This window comes from Zingiber officinale, chromosome 1B, assembly GCF_018446385.1.
Source record: "Zingiber officinale cultivar Zhangliang chromosome 1B, Zo_v1.1, whole genome shotgun sequence".
NCBI classification, from domain to species: Eukaryota; Viridiplantae; Streptophyta; class Magnoliopsida; order Zingiberales; family Zingiberaceae; genus Zingiber; species Zingiber officinale.
The window spans coordinates 78932193-78953504 of NC_055986.1; the positions used below are offsets into that span (position 1 = coordinate 78932193).

The 21312-nt window shown below is 42.0% G+C and overlaps 1 protein-coding gene and 1 pseudogene across 2 annotated transcripts; one reads left to right on the top strand and one right to left on the bottom strand.

Moving 5' to 3' along the window:
• The first annotated feature begins 3129 nt into the window (after positions 1 to 3129).
• LOC121994676 lies at positions 3130 to 3201 on the top strand (annotated as a pseudogene).
• Positions 3202 to 13583: 10382 nt separating this feature from the next.
• Positions 13584 to 15595, bottom strand: LOC121968143 (two-component response regulator ORR1-like). Of its 2 annotated transcripts, none has more exons than XM_042518638.1 (5): positions 15313 to 15595; positions 14533 to 14612; positions 14330 to 14407; positions 14141 to 14205; positions 13584 to 14013 (listed from the first exon to the last, which is right to left on the bottom strand). In XM_042518638.1, the coding sequence occupies exons 1-5, from the start codon at positions 15446 to 15448 to the stop codon at positions 13818 to 13820; spliced, it is 555 nt and encodes a 184-aa protein (XP_042374572.1). In that variant the 5' UTR covers positions 15449 to 15595; the 3' UTR covers positions 13584 to 13817. The 2 variants fall into 2 exon arrangements, with proteins under 2 accessions (XP_042374572.1, XP_042374568.1); XM_042518634.1 differs by having other exon boundaries at positions 14141 to 14211; positions 15313 to 15509.
• Positions 15596 to 21312: the final 5717 nt, after the last annotated feature.

Here is a 21312-nt window from a genome sequence, read left to right on the forward strand (position 1 = left end):
AATACAAGTCTGAAAGTCTTACAATTCCTTCTTTATCGCCCCTTCCAAATATCGTGTTTCTCATCATCATATGGACATATCGAAAAATTGGGTTAATGATACTAAACCCATTAGAAACATGTGGATTAAAGCGAGCTCATCCACCAATTTGCTCCCATAAATTTGAATTTTCAAAAGTAGGTAGGATTATGTAAGCTCCCTCCCTAGGCAAATCATAACATACATTAAAATCCTCAAGACTCCATTCATAGTCATCATTAAATAAACGAAATTTTAATTTTCCTCCTCCTTGAACATTTCAACAGTGATGGAGCTTAAAATTTTCAAAACGATACGAGGATAAGTTGGGTACTTCATGGTCATTATGTTAGTCCAACCTATTCTATCAAGCAACCAATCAATATCATTCCTAAACCCCAGCACTTCCAAGGTTTCTTGGTCCATAAGCCTAGTACTCAAAATAGAACGTTTAGATAAAGATTGATAACGATGCAATTGTTCATCGCTAGAGAAAGTAATGCCGAAGTTATTTGATATACCTTTGAAACGTGCATTCCCCTTGTTTGAGACAACCAACAACTCTTTTCCTTTCCTTTGACGAGAGCTCCCTTCGATGATATTCGACATCATGGATGACAGGAGAGGTAGATTTGAATGAGATGAATGTGGGAGATGGGTGGTAGCACTTTTGGGAACTTGTGGGAGGAAGGAAAAAGTAGGGGGGGTATGAGGAAGGAGATGATGGTGGCGGCACGGCCGTGTAAACCTCTACTCACCCGTGCCCTAATAGGAGTGGAATTGGGTCGGGCCATGTAAGAATCCACACGCCCTCCTCTTGACATCTTGGCACAACCGTGTCAATTAACATGGCCGGTTCTTTCCTCCTTTTGGTCGCGATCGCACGACCATGTCAAATCTGCACGGCCTGTGCCCTCTTCCCCTCTGGTGACTTCACACGGTCGTGCCATTTGGCACGACTATGTATTGTCCTTTCTCTACACAAGCTACACGGTCATGCAGGGTCGCACGGCTAGTGACATTTCTTCCTCTGTTAGCTCCACACGACCGTGTGGGGTCACATGACTGACTCTCTTACACGTGTAGCGCCTCACCTTTTTTACTCCTCTGATGCCCCTAGGCCCATGAAATGATCACGACCAGCTCATGGAGGTTATGCACATCCTGAAAATAAAGATCCGACAATAAAAAAAACTTCATTGAACAAAATAGAATGATAAATTGATAACAAATTAAAACAAAAACCCTTGGGTTGTCTCCCAAGAAGCGCTTGTTTTAGGTCTTTAGCTTGACCCCATATCAATTAGTGTGGACTAAACCCATGGAAGCATGATTCTCCTCCTAGGGTTAATGCTCCAGTCTACTCCTTCAGTTTTGCGCGTGCAGAACAGATGTACTTCTCTTTTCTTGTTGGAGGTGACCTCTCTTGGAAATTGCATTCCTCAGCTTTATGTATATTTGTCTTGCTAGAATTTTCCTGAGAAGAGGAGACGCAGTTAGGAGAATCAGATAAATCGAATTCCAACCTTTCTTTGCCGATCTCCAAGGATAACTTGTGATTTTTCACATCGATGAGGGCTCCAGCGGTGGCGAGGAATGGTCTTCCAAGGATGATTAGGATCTTGGGATCCTCCTCCATGTCCAGGACAATAAAATCTGTGGGAATGATGAATCCGTCTACCTCTACTGGCACGTCTTCCATTATACCCATTGGGTATCTACATGAATGGTCAACCAATTGTAGTACCATAGTAGTAAGTTTGATGTTCTAGAGTTCTAGCTTCTTACATAATGAGTATGGAAGTAGGCTAACACTCGTTCCCAAGTCGCAGAAAGCCTTTTGTATGAGCTCAGGGCCAATTTTACACGGTATAGAAAAACTTCCTGGATCATGGAGCTTTGGGGGAATATCTTCCATGAGTAGAGAGTTGCACTTCTCTGTCAATGCCACAGTCTCAAAGTCACCCTTTTGTCTTTTGTTAGATAGAATACCTTTTAAAAATTTGGCAAACTTCGGCATTTGGTGCAGTGCGTCTATCAGAGGTACTTCAATGCAGATTTCTTTAATCTTCTTGAGGAATCGATGGAACTCTTCATCCTTTTGGGATGTAAATAGTTTCTGGGGAAAGGAATTGTCTAACTTTGTGGGGGAAGTGGAAGAGTCCTTTTGACCTTCTTGGTGATCTCCTCCCTATCCTTGTTCTAGACTAAATTAGGCATAAGAGGAGAGGGCTTTTCTTCTGATTCAATTCCTTTTTGAGCAGTCATTTGGGAGTCTCCCAAAGTATGTCCGCTCCTCAACTCAATGCGGTTGCAATGTTCTGCCAAGTTTATGTCGGGATTTCTCGGAAATGCTCCCGATGCTCTTGAAAAGGACTGGGCTATCTTGGCGATTTGGTTGTCCTGCATCTTTTGATGCTTTTCAAAATTCTCCAATCTTTGATTCAATTACTTAATTTCATTCTTCATCTCTTTTTGCTCCAAGAGAGCTTCTTCAAGCATCTTTTCGATTCTGGACAGTTGTGAAGGTTGTTGTTGTTGATAAATCTGTTGTCCAGGTGGGTAGCTTTGTTGCCCAAGTTGGTAACTTTGTTTTGCTGGTCCTTGATCCTGATTGCCCTGGTAAGAAAAATTTGGGTGGTTCCTCCACTCAGGGTTGTATGTGTTGGAGTAGGGATTGTTTTGATTTTGGTTATAACTGACTATCACATCTCATTGCTCAAGTTGGTTTATTTGTGCTTGTATTGGTCCTAGGGGCAAGTATCTTGAGCATGATCCGAACTTCCGTAAATTTTGCAAACACACACTATTGCAGTGGTTGTGTTGTTCCCCATGGTCTCAAGCTTCTTGGTCAGAGCATCCAGCTTTGCAGACATGAGCGTGACTGCATCTACGTCAAATTTTCCTGATGCCTTTATTGGATTCCCAGAGAAAGAACCTCTAGATCATTCGACTGCCCACTGATGGTGGTTCTATGCCACATTTTCTATGATCTCTTCAGCTTCATCAAGGCTCTTGTTCATTAACACCCCTCCTGCTGCAGAATCGAGGGACACCTTTGTGTGATAGTTGATTCCATTGTAGAATGTGTGCAGCACCAACCATTTCTCGAGGCCATGATGGGGGCACTGTCTCAGCATACTCTTGAATCTGTTCTATGCTTCGAATAGCGATTCTGAGTCTATCTATTTGAAGATTACAATTAAATTTCTCATGTGTGCAGTTTTACTCGACGGGTAAAATTTGTCCAAAAATTTCTACTCACACTGATTCCAAGATGTTATGCTATTTGCCGGTATAGAATTAAGTCACTGCTTGGCTCTGTCTTTCAGGGGAAATCCAAAAAGGAGTAAGCTTACTATTTCTGGAGGGACCCCATTTACTTCATAATACTGTAGATCTCATAGAGAAGCTCCAAGTGATGATTTGGATCGTCGTGCGGTCCTCCTCCAAATTGATTTTGCTAGACTATGTGGATTACTACAGGCTTGATTTCAAAATTGTTGGATTCAATCGGTGGTCGAGTGATGCTAGACAAAAGCCCTTGTGCATTGTTGGAACCCCAAGGTTGTTTTGGTGTGATCAACAAGTTAAGTTAGGTCCTGCGTTGTTTCTAACCTTGTGTCTAAGTGTGCAGGAGCTTAGGAACACAGGTAGTCGAGCGGAAGACGCAGCTAGCGAGAAGGACGGCAGTCCGAGGGACGAGGTGCTGCGGAAGAGTACACCGGCGGACGAGAAGGAAGCGCGCGGTGGTTCCGAGGGACGAAAGCCGGAGCGGAAGATTGCTCGGGGAGCAAGAGACGCAGTTAGCGAGAAGGTCGACGACCGAGGGACGAAGACTGCGGATGAGTACGCTGGCGGACGAGAAGGAAACACGCGGCAATTCCGAGGGACGAGAAGCCGGAGGGAAGCCCGCTTGAGAAGACCGGAAGTTGGGTTCGGGTGAGCCCTTTTCCGGATGGCAGAGATCACCCAAGTAAGCGGATCCGGAGCGGAAGACCCGGACCGAGGCGGGACTAAAACGGAGCAGAGGTCCCGGACGTAAAAGTCAACCAGAGTTGACTTTTTGCTCCGGGGCGCCTGGAACTGTCCGGGGTGCCCGTAGCAGCCCAGGGCTCCAGGAACAGTCCGGGGCGCCTGGAACAGTCCGGGGCGCCTGGAACAGTCCGGGGCGCCCGGAACCCTTCCAGGCGCCCCGACCAAGACTATAAATATAGCCTTGGTCCAGAAGCTGTCAATGAACTGAGAACTCAAGCATTCTTTCTACACTTGTACGCTTTTATGTTTTAAGCTTCTATTGTGCGCTTCATTGCTGTAAAAGGCTTCTCCGCCTGAAGGAGATACTAGTGCTACGCTTTCTTGGATTAACAACCTTCCCGGTTGTAACCAAGTAAATCTCGGTGTGCCTTTTACTTTTCTGCTTTTATTTATTTCTCTTATTTTACAAGTGTTAGTTTAAGAGTTCGAGAAGGGTGTTTGCGTTTTGATTTTTGCAGGGCTATTCAACCCCCCCCCTTCTAGCCGGCCCAACGGTCCTACAAGTGGTATCAGAGCCAAGACGCTTTAGGAGGACTAACCGCCAATCGAAGCAAAGATAATGGCCGGACCAAGCATCCACCCGCAGAAATATGGAGGAGATTTCGCTACGTGGAAGAATCTGATGCAGGTATTTTTTACCACAGACTTTGAATTAACTTTAACAATGGAATCCGGTTTTGTAGCTCCAGAAGGTAAGGAAAAATGTCAATGGACAAAAAAGGAGCAGGCTGAATACGTGGCGAACGGCAAAGCAGAATACCATCTGCTAAGCGTTCTTCCACCTTAAGAAGTCAACAGAATCGGACAATACGACTCTGCAAAGGAACTTTGGGAAAAGTTCCTCGAGCTGCACGAAGGGACTTCCGAAGACAAGCTCGCCAGAAGAGATCTGCTTCGGAATCAGCTCACCAGCCTGCAACTTGGGGAAGATGAGACAGTCACGCACTTGCACTCGAGAATCAAAGAGATCATCACCGGACTTTCGAATCTCGGAGAAACGGTAAGTAACCGCGATTCGCTAAGGTACGCACTAAATTCATTTCCTAGAAATTCAAAATGGGTATCACTAGTAGATGCCTTTTATATTTCTAAAGATTTAGAAAATATCTCGTTAGAAGAATTTTTTTCTACTTTTGAAGTGCATGAGTCAAGATGTGCAGGAATGAAGGAGCCCAAGAATAATGTCGCCGTCAAAGCTTCGAGAGACGAACCAGAGTCGGAATCCTCTCTCGATGACGAGGAAATGGTAATGATGGTAAGAAGATTCAAGAAGCTTTGTAAATCCAGATCTACTAACCATCCACAGGGGAAGAAGAAAAGGACGATCCGCTGCTACCACTGCGACGAAGAAGGGCACGTCAAGGACAATTGCCCCAAGCTGAAGAACAAGAACATGGAAAAGGGTAAGAAGCCTATCCAAAAGCGGAAAGCCCTAAAGGCGACGTGGGATGATACGTCGTCGGAGTCGGAAGTCGAGGCATTCTCCGGACTTGCTCTAATGGCAAGTCATCAAGACGACGACTGTGAGTCAAGCTCTTCCGAAATGAGCATCGAGAGCATCGATGAAGGGGGAGCTTCGTCAGAGGAAAGCAGTAGTTCAGGGGGAGACACGGAAAACGAACTCGACAAGGTAAGTCAGGTATGTTCACTTCCTCCCGATAAACTTTATAAATTTGTTAAGTTATTAACTAAAGACTGCTGTAAATTAGAAAAAGAAATAAAAAATTTAAAAATAATCTTAGCTAAATCCTGCCCTCTAGAAGAATTAGATAAATCAAAATTGGAAAATGAAAAATTGAAACTTGAAAATAATGATTTGAAAATTCAAGTAGATAATTTGAAAAACCATGCATGTTCATCTAATTCTAGAAAATTTAAAAATTTAAATTGGTATTATAGATATCACCCGGGACAAATTAAGAATATCTCTAGAAAATATGTCCTTAAGAAATTTTTAATCAATCCAGTAGGCTGGAACCTTTATTGGGTTCCTAAATCTTGCTTAGTCTAAGTTTTAAAATTAAAATTAAAATTAGCGCATTTCAGTGAGAAAATTAAACAATGAATTTCTCTATGAGGTTTTGTCTAAGGAAGTGGTTGTTGCTCCAATAACCAAGAAGGCCTAGTGCCTCGCCACGACCTGGAAGCCAAAATATTGAAATAAATATTTAATTAACTTTCTGTCAAAGCATTAAAATTAGAATTAATTAATGCTTTCAAAGTTTTAAAAAAAAAAAAAAATTTCAAAATATTTTTATACTTAGAAAAATACTTTTTGCCAAAGTCAAATTTTCACTTAGAAAAATTCTCAAAGTTTTTACTTAGAAAAATTTTCTGCTTAAGTTACTTAGAAAAATTCTCATTTTTTGTTAATTTAGAAAAATTTTCATAAGACAATTTTGTTTAAGTTAAAAGACCATTTTGAAATTGAAAATTTCTGCTTAAAGTCTTTAAGAATTTTTTTTTACTCTAAGTCTTTAACCCTTAGTTCTTTTTAAACCCCATTTTTTTTGTGATCAAAGGGGGAGAAGAATTAGTATAAGTCTAGGGGGAGGTAGAAATTGAAAATTGAAAATTTTTTAAATTTAATTTTGTTGCACATTATTGCAATAACTTGTTTTAATTTTATGTCTAGTTTTGACCCTAGCTTAACTTGGGTTGATCACACCAAAAAGGGGGAGATTGTTGGAACCCCAAGGTTGTTTTGGTGTGATCAACAAGTTAAGTTAGGTCCTGCGTTGTTTCTAACCTTGTGTCTAAGTGTGCAGGAGCTTAGGAACACAGGTAGTCGAGCGGAAGACGCAGCTAGCGAGAAGGACGGCAGTCCGAGGGACGAGGTGCTGCGGAAGAGTACACCGGCGGACGAGAAGGAAGCGCGCGGTGGTTCCGAGGGACGAAAGCCGGAGCGGAAGATTGCTCGGGGAGCAAGAGACGCAGTTAGCGAGAAGGTCGACGACCGAGGGACGAAGACTGCGGATGAGTACGCTGGCGGACGAGAAGGAAACACGCGGCAATTCCGAGGGACGAGAAGCCGGAGGGAAGCCCGCTTGAGAAGACCGGAAGTTGGGTTCGGGTGAGCCCTTTTCCGGATGGCAGAGATCACCCAAGTAAGCGGATCCGGAGCGGAAGACCCGGACCGAGGCGGGACTAAAACGGAGCAGAGGTCCCGGACGTAAAAGTCAACCAGAGTTGACTTTTTGCTCCGGGGCGCCCGGAGCAGCCCGGGGCGCCCGGAACGTGAAGTTTGACCAGAACGCGTCTTTCGCGTTCTGGACGTTGGGGGATAAAGTTTTATCCCCCCCAGGGCGCCCGGAACCCTTCCAGGCGCCCCGACCAAGACTATAAATATAGCCTTGGTCCAGAAGTTGTCAATGAACTGAGAACTCAAGCATTCTTTCTACACTTGTACGCTTTTCTGTTTTAAGCTTCTATTGTGCGCTTCATTGCTGTAAAAGGCTTCTCCGCCTGAAGGAGATACTAGTGCTACGCTTTCTTGGATTAACAACCTTCCCGGTTGTAACCAAGTAAATCTCGGTGTGCCTTTTACTTTTCTGCTTTTATTTATTTCTCTTATTTTACAAGTGTTAGTTTAAGAGTTCGAGAAGGGTGTTTTCGTTTTGATTTTTGCAGGGCTATTCAACCCCCCCCCCCCCTTCTAGCCGGCCCAACGGTCCTACATAAGGTGCTGCGTAATCCTTCAAAAGTTTGTCAGCCATTTCAGAAGTTTCTTGTTTTGCTTGGATTCTCTGCAAGTTTCTTCTCCTTATGTAAGTTCTATCAATTTCTAGATCGAATGGCAAAAGTTCTCCTGAAAGATTAGCTTTTCACATGCAAGAACAAGATATTGAATAATCCAAGTGCAAAATAAAGAGTTAAAATATATTTTTAATATTTTTTTAAGTTAATAAAAAAGCAGAAAGTAAAGTGAAATAAAGAAAAATAAAGTCTAGTCTAATTCAATATGATTTTCACTAATGTTATAGATGCAGTCCCCAACAACGACGCCAAAAACTTGTTATGTTTTCGCAAGTGCATGGATACTTCGTCAGTAATAAAAGATTATCGACCCCACGAGGGCTGGTTATAAGCACTAGCGATTGTTCACGTAGAATTAGCTAAACTACCAATGGTCGTAAGTTAACTATTTCCTAAGAGGAAAGGGAATGGGGAAATAGACGTGTGAACTAGCAAAAGGAATAAAGGTTAACTTGGCTTGCGAAGAGTTCTAGGAGTTCGGTTGCTTGTGGTAGAACCTAATGTATCATGTTCTATCTTTTCCTTATTGTCAATCAACATGCATTCGCCGGAAGTTAAAGCTGCTATCCTTAAGCACTAAACAGAGAAGATCCCTGTGAAGTCCTGTTACGGTTAACCCCTATCACTAGAGCACCTCGGTAGATCACAAGAATACAAATCTAATCGGTATCATTAAAGATAGAGATAGGAATTTGGTTCGATCTCTTATTTCCTTGTGGAGAAGTTGCCTCTCCTTTCAAGGGAGTATCCCAGATGTCCGTGAACGGGTAACCCCTGTCACTAGGGCCCCTCGGATATATGATCTAAGATTCTCTCTTTACGAAATTAGCAATTCCTATACAATCGACTAATATGACGAGATAATCTCAACAAGTCTCATGCATATCAAATAGAAAAAAGCAAGAGAAATCATCCAATAAGTAAAGACATAAACATGAGTCTTACATCAAACCCTGTCCACAACTACTCCTTGTTCCTAGAACAAAAGATCTACTCCATAGACGCCGGAGAAAAATCCAAAGACATAATAAAAGTAAGCATACAATCCTCAAACGAGAAGAGAGAAAGAGAAAAGATGCTTATCCAATAACGTCGAGTGATCTTCGGGTCCAATCCTTTGCTTATGGAGTTGATGCAATGATGACGGGGATCTCAGAAGTCCGGGTTAGTGTGGAACGACACCAAGGTGAATCCTTTTTGACGGCTCACCTCCTCCCCCAAGAAGAAGAGCTAAAAGCTTTTATATAGGCTAGGGCACAGGGCACCGCACGGCCCGTGCCATGGCCGTGCGAAATCCGCACGACCAAGCTCTTCTTGTCTTCGAGTAAAGTAGCACGACCGTGCCAATTTTGCACGGTTGTGTCTTGCTTTGGCTCGGGTTGCACTGCATGGTCGTGTGATGTTCACACGACCGTGTAGTTCTTGGCTGCTGGTAGTGAGGCACGACCGTATAAGGTTGCACGACCGTGCTCATCTCTCTTTCGGAGAATGGCCACACGGTCGTGCTCCGCTCTTTATCTGGAATCGCCACACGATCGTGCAGGGTGCACGACCATGCTCTACTTTACTCGGGTGCATCGATAATCATCGTTTTCACTCCAAAAGTTGTCCCTGTCAATACAAAACCAACAAAGAGCAGATCTCCGACAAAAGAGTAATAAATATTGAATAAACGATAAGAGAGATTATCGTGCAAAGAATGTATACAAATAAAGCAAGTGAATGTGCATTAAAACATGCATAAACGATTATAATATCTATATACATCAACAAGAAAAAGAACCAACGGAGATGGGTTTAATTGCTCAAGTTGAGGAGGAGAAAACGAAAGTTGAGCCATGCTCAACATCCGAAGAGGAGAAGGATGAAGAAATGGCATCCATAAGTGTGGATGAGGAAACATCCTCAAGGGTTGAAGAAGAATCCAAGATAAGTGAAGAGGAAGTCTTAGAAGTCAACCTTGCAAGCATTTCCACTAAAGTGAAGTCAAAGGACAACATCATTTGCTTTGGATGCAATGAGAAAGGACACTACAAGAGTAGGTGTCCATTGGGTAAGAAAAAGATAACTCCCAAATTCAATTCAATTCCTTTAAAATCTAATTTGAGTTGTAGGAAGAAGAAGGAGAAGAAACGCATAGATATTTCACGTGTGGTGAAATGGGACACGACCACACAAGATGCCCAAGGAAGGGAGAGCTCAAGAAGTTGGAGCATCTAAAAAAATGAGAGAAGAAGAGGAACTCAAGTCAAGGGGGAGCTTCAAGGGTAAGGGAGGTATACCCTAATTTGAAGTGTAATTCAAATTTAAATTTTTCCATGCATGTTAGAAATAATTTCCATTATTTACCCATGTAAAATTTTGGATTTAGATATCATGATAGAAATAGGGTCAATGTAGATCATAACCCTAAGAAATCCATTCATGCTAAATCTAATAATGGTAGACCTGAGGAGAATCAAGGCATTAATCCCAATAAGGGGAGACACATGCTTAGAATGGGTAGGTCTAGGAATGTCCATAATTGACATGTTGACTCTAGGTTTAGGAACCTAGAAAGGGAAAATCAAGGTTTGAAGGCAAAGCTTGATAAGTTAGAAAAATTCCTTAAGATATTCAATGTTGGATATAAGGGATTAGGTATGGTGTTGGGTAGTCAAAGATCCAACAATGATAGATCGAGTTTGGGATACCAATTTAATTCCTCTAAGGCTAAGGAGAGATCATATGCTAGGGTAGCAAATGATCATGGCAAGGGAGAGTCAATTAAGGCCAATAAGAAGAAATATGCTAGGGTTGCATATGATTATGGCAATGATGAGGTGTCCAAGGTACACCATTGTGGTTTAGTCATAGTGGAGAAAGCATCTAAGAAGGTGGCTAAGGTTAAGAGCTCTAAGGGGAGCTCAAAGAGTCAATTTGGGACCCATGGCTAATGGATCTCAAGTGGACATTACTTGGGATTCTAGATGGATCATGGAATGTACCAAGTGGTTTGAAGACAGATTTGAGTCTCAAACCTAGGGATTTGGCACAATTGGATTATGCTTCATGTATAAAAATATGGCATTGGAGATCATATTGCATGATAATTGATTTTGGATGTATAGATATCGTATAAACCAATGTAGGGATGCATTGTGGGTTAGTATGAGCAAATATATCAAGAGGAAGCCAAAACTAGAACTTTACGTCAATGTTCAATTGAACTATTTAGCTAGTTTTGGATTTTGTGTCAATCTTGGGATTTGTGATAAATATATTTTTAAATATATTTTTCCAAAGTAGACAAGGGTAAAATAGATCTCTTTATAAAATTTGAGAATTTTTGGAGGTCTGTGGAATTTCTAGTGCATTTTTGAATTTGAGTCAAAAATGTTAATTTTTGCAAAAATAGTGTACTAGTCGACTGGTGCAGATACCAGTCGACTGGTAACAGTATTTTTTAGCACAAAATATCTCTGTACGCTCGTTTTGATGAGGGCAGTCGACTGAGGCTTATAGCAATCGACTAATACCAGTCTGAAACTATTTTTCAGCGTTGATTTTGACCAGGTCAACTCATATAGGTGTATGAAATCTTTAGGGGATAAATACACAAGTTTAGGGTCAGTTTTGATGATCAAGTTTTGACAATTAGGATATTGTTGGAAGCTTTTTAATGTTAGGCAAAGGGGGAGAAGTAAGGTTTAGTTGGGAAACCTTAAAACCTTAAATGTCTTTGCATGAAATTTCTAGCTCAATGGGGAGCTTAGGTGTAGGGAGAGCATTATAATAGATTCCAATGCATGTTGCATATTGACTTAGCGATGTAAGCCCAAATGTATAGCCTTGGCAACGTAAGTTCATTCGGTAATGTAAGTTCAAGTGTGTATCCTTGGTAACATACCTCCATTTGTTATTAGCATATTATTTTGCTATTATATTTTCCCTAACTTAAATTTATTGTCAAACATAAAAAAATGGGAGATTGTTGGAGTAATCCCGATGGTCCGGTGTGACCATGTTTTTTGATGTTTGGGCAAAGGGTTTAAGTTAGGTTTACCCTTGTTATTTGATATGTGTATGTGAGTGTGCAGGTTTGCAGGATACACATATGACTCAGCTTGATGACTTTGGGTCTTGTGAAGGATGGAGCATCCGAGGGACCGTGGACAAGGCAGCAAGGACAAGAGCCGAGGGAAACACACTTCTAGGCATACGCGAAGGATGACATTAGGACAAGCCGCGGGCTTGAATGCATCCGAGAGACGAGAGCCAAAGGAAGAACGCTCGAAGGCAAGAGGTCAAGGATGTAAGAAAGGGTCAAGTGAGTCGTGAGGGTACGAGTGCATGAGAGATTGTACTCAGGGTAAAATCCCAGGAGATTCCTTTAGCAATCAACGGGGGGTACTGTAGCAGTCAATTGTACTGTAGCAATAGATTAGTGCACTGTAGCAGTCGACTGATGTACTATAATAGTCGGCTGGTGTATTATAGTTATCGACTGGTAAAGAATCGTTGACACCCACAGGATACTCCATACAAATACTGTATAAGTATTTTTATTTAGTTGTGTACTAATTCTTCATAAATGTGAAAAGAATGAATGAGAAAGAATGAGACTATTCATCCTCTTTAGCTTCTCCAACAATCCAACAAAAAAAAACACCTTGATCAATTTCAACCACTTAGGTTTGATTATACCAACAATATCTCCAATTATTACTTGGTTAAGACTAGTGACATGTGGCACGATTGCACCCATGGTTAGACAATTTCAATTAAATGAATGTTAGCTCTAGGTGAACCTAATATTTTTATTCAAACAATAGTCAATTAAAAAAATCAATCGATCGAAGGCTTGATCTAATAATTAGTCCATTAAGTGATGATATAATCATTGTCATTTATCTGTCACATTTGTGTATTTAGTTGGCAAGAGGCTATTGTTAGTTGACTGGAGGAACTGGAATGTATCCGTTGGAGGGTTTATTTATAATCTCTTAGAGAGGTTTTGGGAACAATGTGTGCACGAAAATATTCTTCACTCTTGGTAATCGATTCACTCTCCTAGATTTCACTCTCATCTGTCGGAAGAGGTGAGATTCTTATTGTTGAGAAAAAAAATCTTTGTATAAGATCAGACTTGCTAAACTTGTGAAATCCCATTGGCTAGGTCAATAAGTAATTATTGCTTTTAAAGTTTTACCCCTAGCTCTTGTGAAGGGGAGGATTAATAGAATCCTTTGAGGATGATACATCAGGTGCACCGTAGGCCACGAAGTATGAGCAGGGTATCTAAACCATTTCACGTGCATTATGTTAGCATCATTCTTTAGTTACATGTCGACACATACTTAAAGAGCTTAGCAGTTCCACTTCATCCTACGTGAGTTATGAGGAATCTCAAGTGCGCATTCTAGACAACAAGGAACATCACTTAAAGAATAAGAATGTACCACTAGTAAAGGTTGAGTAGCAACACCATTCAAATCAGAAAACAACTTGAGAGACTGAGAATATTCAAAAAATCTAGCCATTAGTAAAGGTTGGATAGCGGCTCCATTCAAATTGACACGAGAGGTGCTAAGGAATTTTCTTATCATCAATGTGACCATTCCCACCCAAATGAAGGAACTCACCTGGGCATAACAAGCCAAGTTGCATTTGAGTTGGAAGTCAAGAGCATAGGAAAAAAAATACAGTTATAAAGAGATAAAGGATTGAAGGGCATGGTCTCTTTCCGCAGCTTAAACACTCCATTAACCCTTCATTCATTACCATTGGAATGAAAAGCAAATTCACCCATTTTTATGGAACTTAATAAGGAAACTAATGTAGGCTAGATAACAGTTTATCATATGGATAATCCATTAATCACACCAAACTTGCTCTAAGGAGAAAACAAGGAAAGTCCCATAGAAGATACGCAATGCTAGACATTATTTGGCATTAGACACTTTTTTTGATGATCTTTTAGTAGCATTATGGCAGCAAAGACATCAAGGAACGGATGACTATTGTCATGCCACAGCTAGCCCAGTAAGGCGAGGTCTTCTGTCAGTCGCACCATTCTCTGCCATCAACTCTGCAGTCATTTTCCTCTTGGTGCCATTCCTAGGTGATATTGCACTTCGTCGAGCATAGTTCTTCAACCGTAGAACATCATTCGTTTGAAGAGGCTTGATGATGAAATCCTCAGCTCCAATAGCTAGGCACCTACACGGAAGGAACTCATGATCAAATTAGTTTGCTAACATTACTAAACCAACTGTCTCATTTTCAGATAAGCTAAGCGATCAGGAGAAGAATGATTCTACAGGCAAAGCAGCTTTCGAAACAATACCTGTTGATGCGCTGCGGTTCATTTTCTGATGACATTATGATAACAGGAATGGTCCTGTCGAAGTTCTGCTCCTAGAATTTCAGATGGGGTTAAGACAAATAGAAACATAATGAAATGGTTAAAAAGTTCCAAGCATCATACAGTCATTTCAAGTATGATTCAGATAAAGATGCTGTTAAAGAATTATACCTTGACAGCTTTTAGGAGGTCATAGCCAGTCATCTCTGGCATGCAGTAATCAGTGAGGATAATGTCTACCTTGTGCTCCTACATGATTTGTCAATCTTCTTGAGTTAGATTACTGTTCTAACAGCAGTCAGTAACTAAAAACATCTCCAAACACAATTTTTCAGACTTGGACTACGTTACTAGAACGAGAAGCAAAGACTTACAACAACATCAGGAGATTCAGTTTTGTGTTCATTTAGTCCAAGAATTTCCATTGCTCGCCGTCCGCTGTCCACCGTTATAACTGAATGAACATAGCTTGTTAGATGGAGATGAAGAAAACCCACTTGACCATGTCTATTAACTGACTGACTTTACAGAGTTGAGAATTTGTCAGTTGCAGGGGTGTGAAGAGTTCATTGTTTAACAACATACTTGTACCTACTCTTTTGTTTCGAATCATGAAATTAATAAAATGCTATGAGGATGCTGCCTACTACAATTCCATCAACTACAGAGTTGTTTAACAATCAATATAATAGAAAAGAAATGGGAATAAATCAGACTGCAAAACAATTTTGAACAACTTAAGAAAAGGGTGGAACAGTTGGATGTTGGTGTGGTCCTTAAAAGTATGTACGCCATGAAAGGCAGTGGTCCAACGTCCAGAATACCTTCCTAGACTTTTGTTCAAGAACATAGTTGTCCAAGTACAAATGTCAGGCACACAGCATCAGTGAAATATATTTCTTTAAGGATTAATGTCTACAGAAGTGAGAACACAATTGAAATATTTAAGAGCCATTGAGCAGAATACACTGCACACATGGAGAAAAAAAAGAAGAGGAAGAAACAAATGGTTTTTACAGCATGCAAAACAACTATCATTGTTAGTAGTTTGGAGATAAGAAGTAGCTATTGTCAAGAAGAAGATGAGGGGGGAGAAGAAAGATCAGAAAGCATAAAAAAAACCATCTAGTTGTCGAAGATTTAAGCTTAATTACCTTGAAACATGTCTCCAGTGCTCTTGAAGAGGCCCTCCACAATCCTTCTCTCCACAGGGGAGTCATCCACCAGCAGAACCCTCAGCTCCACCCCTCCAAGCCTCTCCTCCTCCCCCTTCATCAGTGACTCTTCCATGGATGTGGATGTGGCTGTGGCTGTGGCTGTGTGAGGGAGAATCTCAAAGAGGAGCTTTGGGGGCCTTACTATAATGAAGGGGAGAAGAGAGGGGGAGGGTGTGGGCTCCCCACGCGTGACATGAGCAGTGGGACCAGGTGAGAAGGAACGGAATACTTTCCCCTAGATTTTGTTGTCGGGGAATCTATCTTGTTGTGGGATTCGGGACATTGACCTCAACACCCGCGCATGAAACTCGCACCAAGCAGATGAGATTTTGCTACAGTAGTCAGTGCCCACTGATAGAAGAAGATATTGCAAAAGGCAATTTAGATCATGTGAGATGTGGATTTGTCAACCATTAGACTCAGTGTTTATACGCTTGATCCATCAACTGTAGGGTGATGGAACCAGAGAAATAGTAATGTTCACAAATCAGAGCAACAGAACCGGTAATTTTGTTTAGATCTGAAAAAGTTATAGGAGTTAATGAAGTAAATCTTTGTTTTGTGATCATACTCCAGTCCATCCAAAAGATTTTTGCGAAAAACTGAAGAAAAAAAATGAAAAAAAATCTCCATCAGTTGTTTATGAAATGTCAATGAGAGTGAGATTGCATTAACTAATATAGTCAATGTTGTGGACTTTATCAGGCAAAAACAAATCATTACAGTTTTTCTCAAGAGATCCTCCATAACTATTTAATACAATATTTGGAATGAAAATTAAGATGGGTAACTTATTTTCAGCTCCAACTTGCTAAGCATTGTGCCATTTCAGAGCAGGTCTGCTAAGGTCTATTAGTTGACCAATATGACAGCAACTTGATGTTCGAAAACTATTTTAAAATTTTATTAGAGATATTTGTTGGAGTTAGAGGAACAATCTGAATTAAAATTAAATTTATTTATCAAGATGATTTAAACTGGTAATTTCAAGCAGATAAGGATGAGCTATTTGATAGGAGCTATCTTGTATGATCGTACTGAGTTACCGAGTGCCGAGTGGCAAGTGCCAAGTGCCGAGTGGCAAGTGCCAAGTGCCGAGTGTCAAGTAGGCTGAGTCCGACCTGGCTGAGTGTCAAGCTACTAAGTTGTTAAGTTGGTTGAGTGTTGACTTGACTGAGTGCTCGAGTGTTGTCTAACTGTAAGTGCTCGGTTATGTCGTTAAATAATAAAAATATTGATCTACAAGTACTGTTAATTAAGTTGTTGAAGTCGCAATGTAAAATACCGGAAGTAGGAGAATATTAATAAGGGAATTTTCCAGAATTTTTGGAGATTTTTCGGGAATTTTTCGGAGCTCGTACGGACGATTTGACGGGGATAAAAAACGGGGTCCGGAAAAGCTTGTTTAAGCTACCCGAATTAAGCGAGGAAAAGTTTATATTTATATATCTTTTTCCTTTTATTTTTCTTTATTTCCTTTGCATTTGTCGCCGAAACCGAGCCGTTCCCGCACCTCTTCTTCTTTTCCCCCCCGACGCCGATTTCCCTCTCAGCCGACTCCTCCGAGCCCTAACCGCCGGCCACTCGGCGGTTTCCTCTTCCTCCTCTTCTTCTTCTTCGATCCTCTGCCGCCGGCGACGAGAGCAGCACCGCCGCCTCACGAGACATCGCTGCCGTTCTCTCTTCTTCTCCTCTGCCGACGCCGTCGCCGTGCCCTAGCACAAGCCACCACCGGCCGGGCTGTGTACCTCACCCTCCCGAGACGCTCCGGCCACAGGAGTAAGAGCCGGCCTCTCCACGCCGAGCTCTAAGTTTTCAGCGCCGACCACCGCCGGCCATATCTTCTCTTATTCCCTTACTATGTCGTGCCCTAGTATTGGGTTTGCATCTGCTGCCGCTTGATATCTTCTCCCCTCTGCCGGTCCGTCTCTCCTTCTCCTCCTTTCCGAGCCGCACCAGGCGCCGCCACCACCTGAGGCTGAACGGAGCAGCGCCTGACCTAGGGTTTCCGGCAGTGGGCTGATACATGATTATTCCAGCCACTGCTGGTTGCTACCATCGCCGGAAAAGAAGGTCGGGTAATGGTATTGTTAATTTCAACAGTGATGTAGATTTTTGGTATGCTATTGTAGGGATTTCCAATTAGTTAGATATGGAATTTGTTTTCCAATTGGCAGTGATAGTGGTGTGAAGCTATTGGATTCCGACCACCACAACACTGAATGCCTTGGTTGTTTCCTTGATATCCAACTTTGATCCGATCAGTGAAAGGTAAGGTTATTGTTTAACGTTGTGGATTTAGGTCTTGCTGTGGAGAAATTAATCGATGACCAATTAAGGTTGATCAATAATTAGGGTTTTCCTAATTGAATTAGGTATATTGGTGATTATTAATTAGGGTTTTTGCCCTAAATAGTTTTAAGGATTTATTTAGCAATTCATTTGAATTTTAGCTAAATAAAAGTATATCTATTGGTATTACAGGACTTTGACGCGAGACGAGTATCTCGATGTCGGATTTGGACATTCCTATTGGAGGCGGGTACTTTTGACTTATTGTCTTTGATATGCTTAGTAATTAAATTAACAAGATGCATTAATTGTGTTTCTTACTTGTTCCGGTTAATCACTGCCCAATACATGCTACCTGTTGATTGATTGTTTGTTTACATCTTGTATGGATATATATACCTGATTCCACATGCTCATGGGTAGTGATATAACCATATTTTACCATGTCAGGACCTAGGTTTGATACCTTATATGATCAGATACCTTGATATGATTTATTCGCTTTGGTGCACATTATGATATGTTCAGAGATTGGTTTAGTATATTACCATGTTTAGTGACATGCACCATTCGCATGATTGCATGCTGAGTGATTGATTGCTCCTTTATTGTCGAGCACTTTGCCAGTTTCATCACTGTTCGGTGCTCCGTTGTGACGCTCATGGGTAGCGAGATACAGCGTGGTAGCACGTCAGTTTGGCTCTTCCGGTGCTCCGTTGGTCCGCTCATGGGTAGTGTGACGCAGCGTGTAGCACGTTAGAGATCCCTCCTCATGCATCTGGAGTTGAGAGCATTGCGCTCCCCTATTTATGATTTGGGGTAGGAGTGCGTATGTACTCCGACCAGCATCCGTCCACTCGATCACTCATCGGGAGTAGTGTTCCTGAGTGCACGGTTGTCATGACCCTACCCACTCGGTCCCACTTGTGTTGTGAGTGGTGGCGTCAGGGGTGACCATGACATTTGCATCATATGCATGATGCATTTATTGTTTGTGTTTGTGTTTGTTGCACTTATATGCTGCACATTACTTGGATACCTTGATTGACATGCATACAGGTCTTCTATGCCTTTCGGACTGTTTGTCCTTTTACCGGGTCCTGGTTAGTACAAATTCTCTCCTGTCTTCTTCGGTTTGTAGTTACCTTTATCTTTATCAGGAGACTGTACGCATGATTAGTGCTAGGTGTTATTTCTTTACTTTGCATATCAACTGTACCTGCTGAGTGTTGGACTCACCCCGCCTCCATTGTTGATATTTTCAGGTTGATGCTGTCAGGAGAGAGTTCCAGTTGCTGGTCCCTGCAGACCTCGAGGATGTGATTGGTTTTTCATTTGGTTTCCTTTTCTGTTTTAGACTATTTGGACTTGTTATGTTCTGGATTTATTTACTTATGGACATGGTATTAGATTTTATTATATCGATGGATTTGGATTTGGTTTTTATTCTACTACATGCCTGCCTGGACGGCAGAAGAGGTGAGTTCGTCGGATTTGAGCTTTACGAGTGTAGTGGAGTAAGGTCGATTTCGAGTCAGAGTATTATTTTACTGTTTAATTATCTTAACTGCGTGGTTGTGACAGCCAGAGGCTGAATAGATTATATATAACTGCGTGGTGATGTTTTATTTTGTTGTTATTATTCCAGCCGCCTGTGGCTGAGGTATTTGTGAGATGTAGAAAAGTTTCAGATTGTCCACCGTACAGGGGAGATGTTGCCGGAATTTTCTCGGACAGGGACTCCTCTGGGGCGTGACACGCAAAGTAAGTTATCTAAAAAATTGAGTTTGTGTATAGTCATGAGACCAAGAGAGAAAGAGAGAGAATTAAGAGAGTAAGAGGAGAAGGTTTGAGAGAGGGCCTAGAGCAGAAGGGGTCAAGAGAAAACAAGTGGTCAAAGGAAAAAATTAGAATTTAAAGGAACGATTTTAGGACTTTGATTTCGCTATGAACCTAGTTGTTATCATATTATTATTCACCTCCTCACTGTTGATACAGTCTGACCTGGATGTTGTTTTACTGTTGACACTGATTTAAGTTTGTATCAGATAATTAACTCAGATTAATTACTAATCCAGGTTGACTAGGTTGACCTGATTGAAGCAGTTGGAAAGTCCTGGTGAGTGAAGCCAGGTGAAAACCCTAGTGAGTGAAGCTAGGTGCAAGTCCTGGTGAGTGAAGCCGGGCAAGGGAAAATCCAGATGGATCAAGGGTGATCGGACATCTGGTGTTGAAAAGTCCAAGAAGGAAACTTGGCATGCGGAGTCAGAGAGGGTTCGGTAGCTCGTTCTCTAGGACCAGATAAAGTCGGAAAGGGCTAGGGAGCTCATTTTTCCGGACTAGGTCAGAGAGGGCTCGACCCGGACTGAGTCGAGAAGCTGGATCGGTCGGCAGACCGATCCAGTGAAACCTTGACACCTGATCGGTCTGCCGACCGATCAGGAATTGATCAGTGGCTACTGAACGTTTACTGATCGGTCTGCAGACCGATCAGAAATCGATCAGTAGCCCACTGTGTTTTTACTGATCGGTCTGGAGACCGATCAGGAGGCTGTAAGCGTTTGGGAAGAACGCTATCTGATCGGTCTCGGGACCGATCAGATTAATGCCTGATCGGTCCGCAGACCGATCAGAAGCTGCGCGTATTTGGAAACAGCGCCATCTGATCGGTCTGGGGACCGATCAGATTAGTGCCTGATCGGTCCGCAGACCGATTAGCGATGATCCAGAATGCGTGATCGGTCTGCAGACCGATCCACGGTATTGTTTATTTTGCATGTACTTTTTTTTGATTGCCGTATTTGTCTTCACCATCTGTTTTTAACCATCTGCTGTGAGTCTTTTGAGCTTGCAGGTTGCAGGTCACATTCTCATGGTTGAATTCAAATTGAGCTTCATTAAGAGAAGAAGACAAGTGCTCTTTACACTGTGATTTGCTGCAACAGATGCATTTGAGGCATCAACGTTCACTGGGTTTCTGATTGCGATTGGGCTGCGATCTGCTTGACTCCTGGGGATTGGTTCGAGCTCAGAAGACGCCAGTGATGACTGTGATATCATTGGTGTGAGTTCAGAGAACCAGGTAAGGAGGAAGAGGGATTGGCTGCAGCGCTGATTTGCGCAGTTTTGACCAGATTTGTGATAGCAGAGATCAGAGAAGCAGTAAAAACAGCGAGAGGGGAACAAGAACAATACAATGAAGAAAGCTTGAAAAAAAAAAATCTGTGCTGTTGTGTGAAGTTCTTGAGCTCTCGGGTGAACTGCGATCTCTGTTTTCTGCTACTGATCCTCGCGTGGTTGTAAGCACTTCTATTCTCCTTTGCCACCGAGTTTCTGTAAGTCTCGTGCATTAATTTAGATCTTTCTTGAGACTCTGTTGAGAGGTTGCTCCACCGAGAAGGAGACATCTTTAGCCGGAAGTTATCCGGGGTGCGATCTACCGAAGATCAAGGAGTCGTCCACCTTACGGACACGCCGAGGAGTAGGAGCAAGTTATCCCCGAACCTCGTATATCTTTGTGTCTGCTGTGTATGTGTTTTTCTTCCTTCGTTTTAGTTTTCCACTTCCGCTGTGCTAACTAGTTTTTGTGTAGAAATCTCTGTCTAAGTTTTTTTTTAAGAGGCTATTCACCCCCCCTCTAGCCAT

Coding starts and splice junctions, on each gene's coding strand:
- LOC121968143 (XM_042518634.1), bottom strand. CDS start 15,448: ATGGAAGAGTCACTGATGAAGGGGGAGGAGGAGAGGCTTGGAGGGGTG. Junction 14,613..15,312: donor CACTGGAGACATGTTTCAAG/GTAATTAAGCTT, acceptor ATGTTCATTCAG/TTATAACGGTGGACAGCGGA. Junction 14,014..14,140: donor GAACCGCAGCGCATCAACAG/GTATTGTTTCGA, acceptor CCTTCCGTGTAG/GTGCCTAGCTATTGGAGCTG.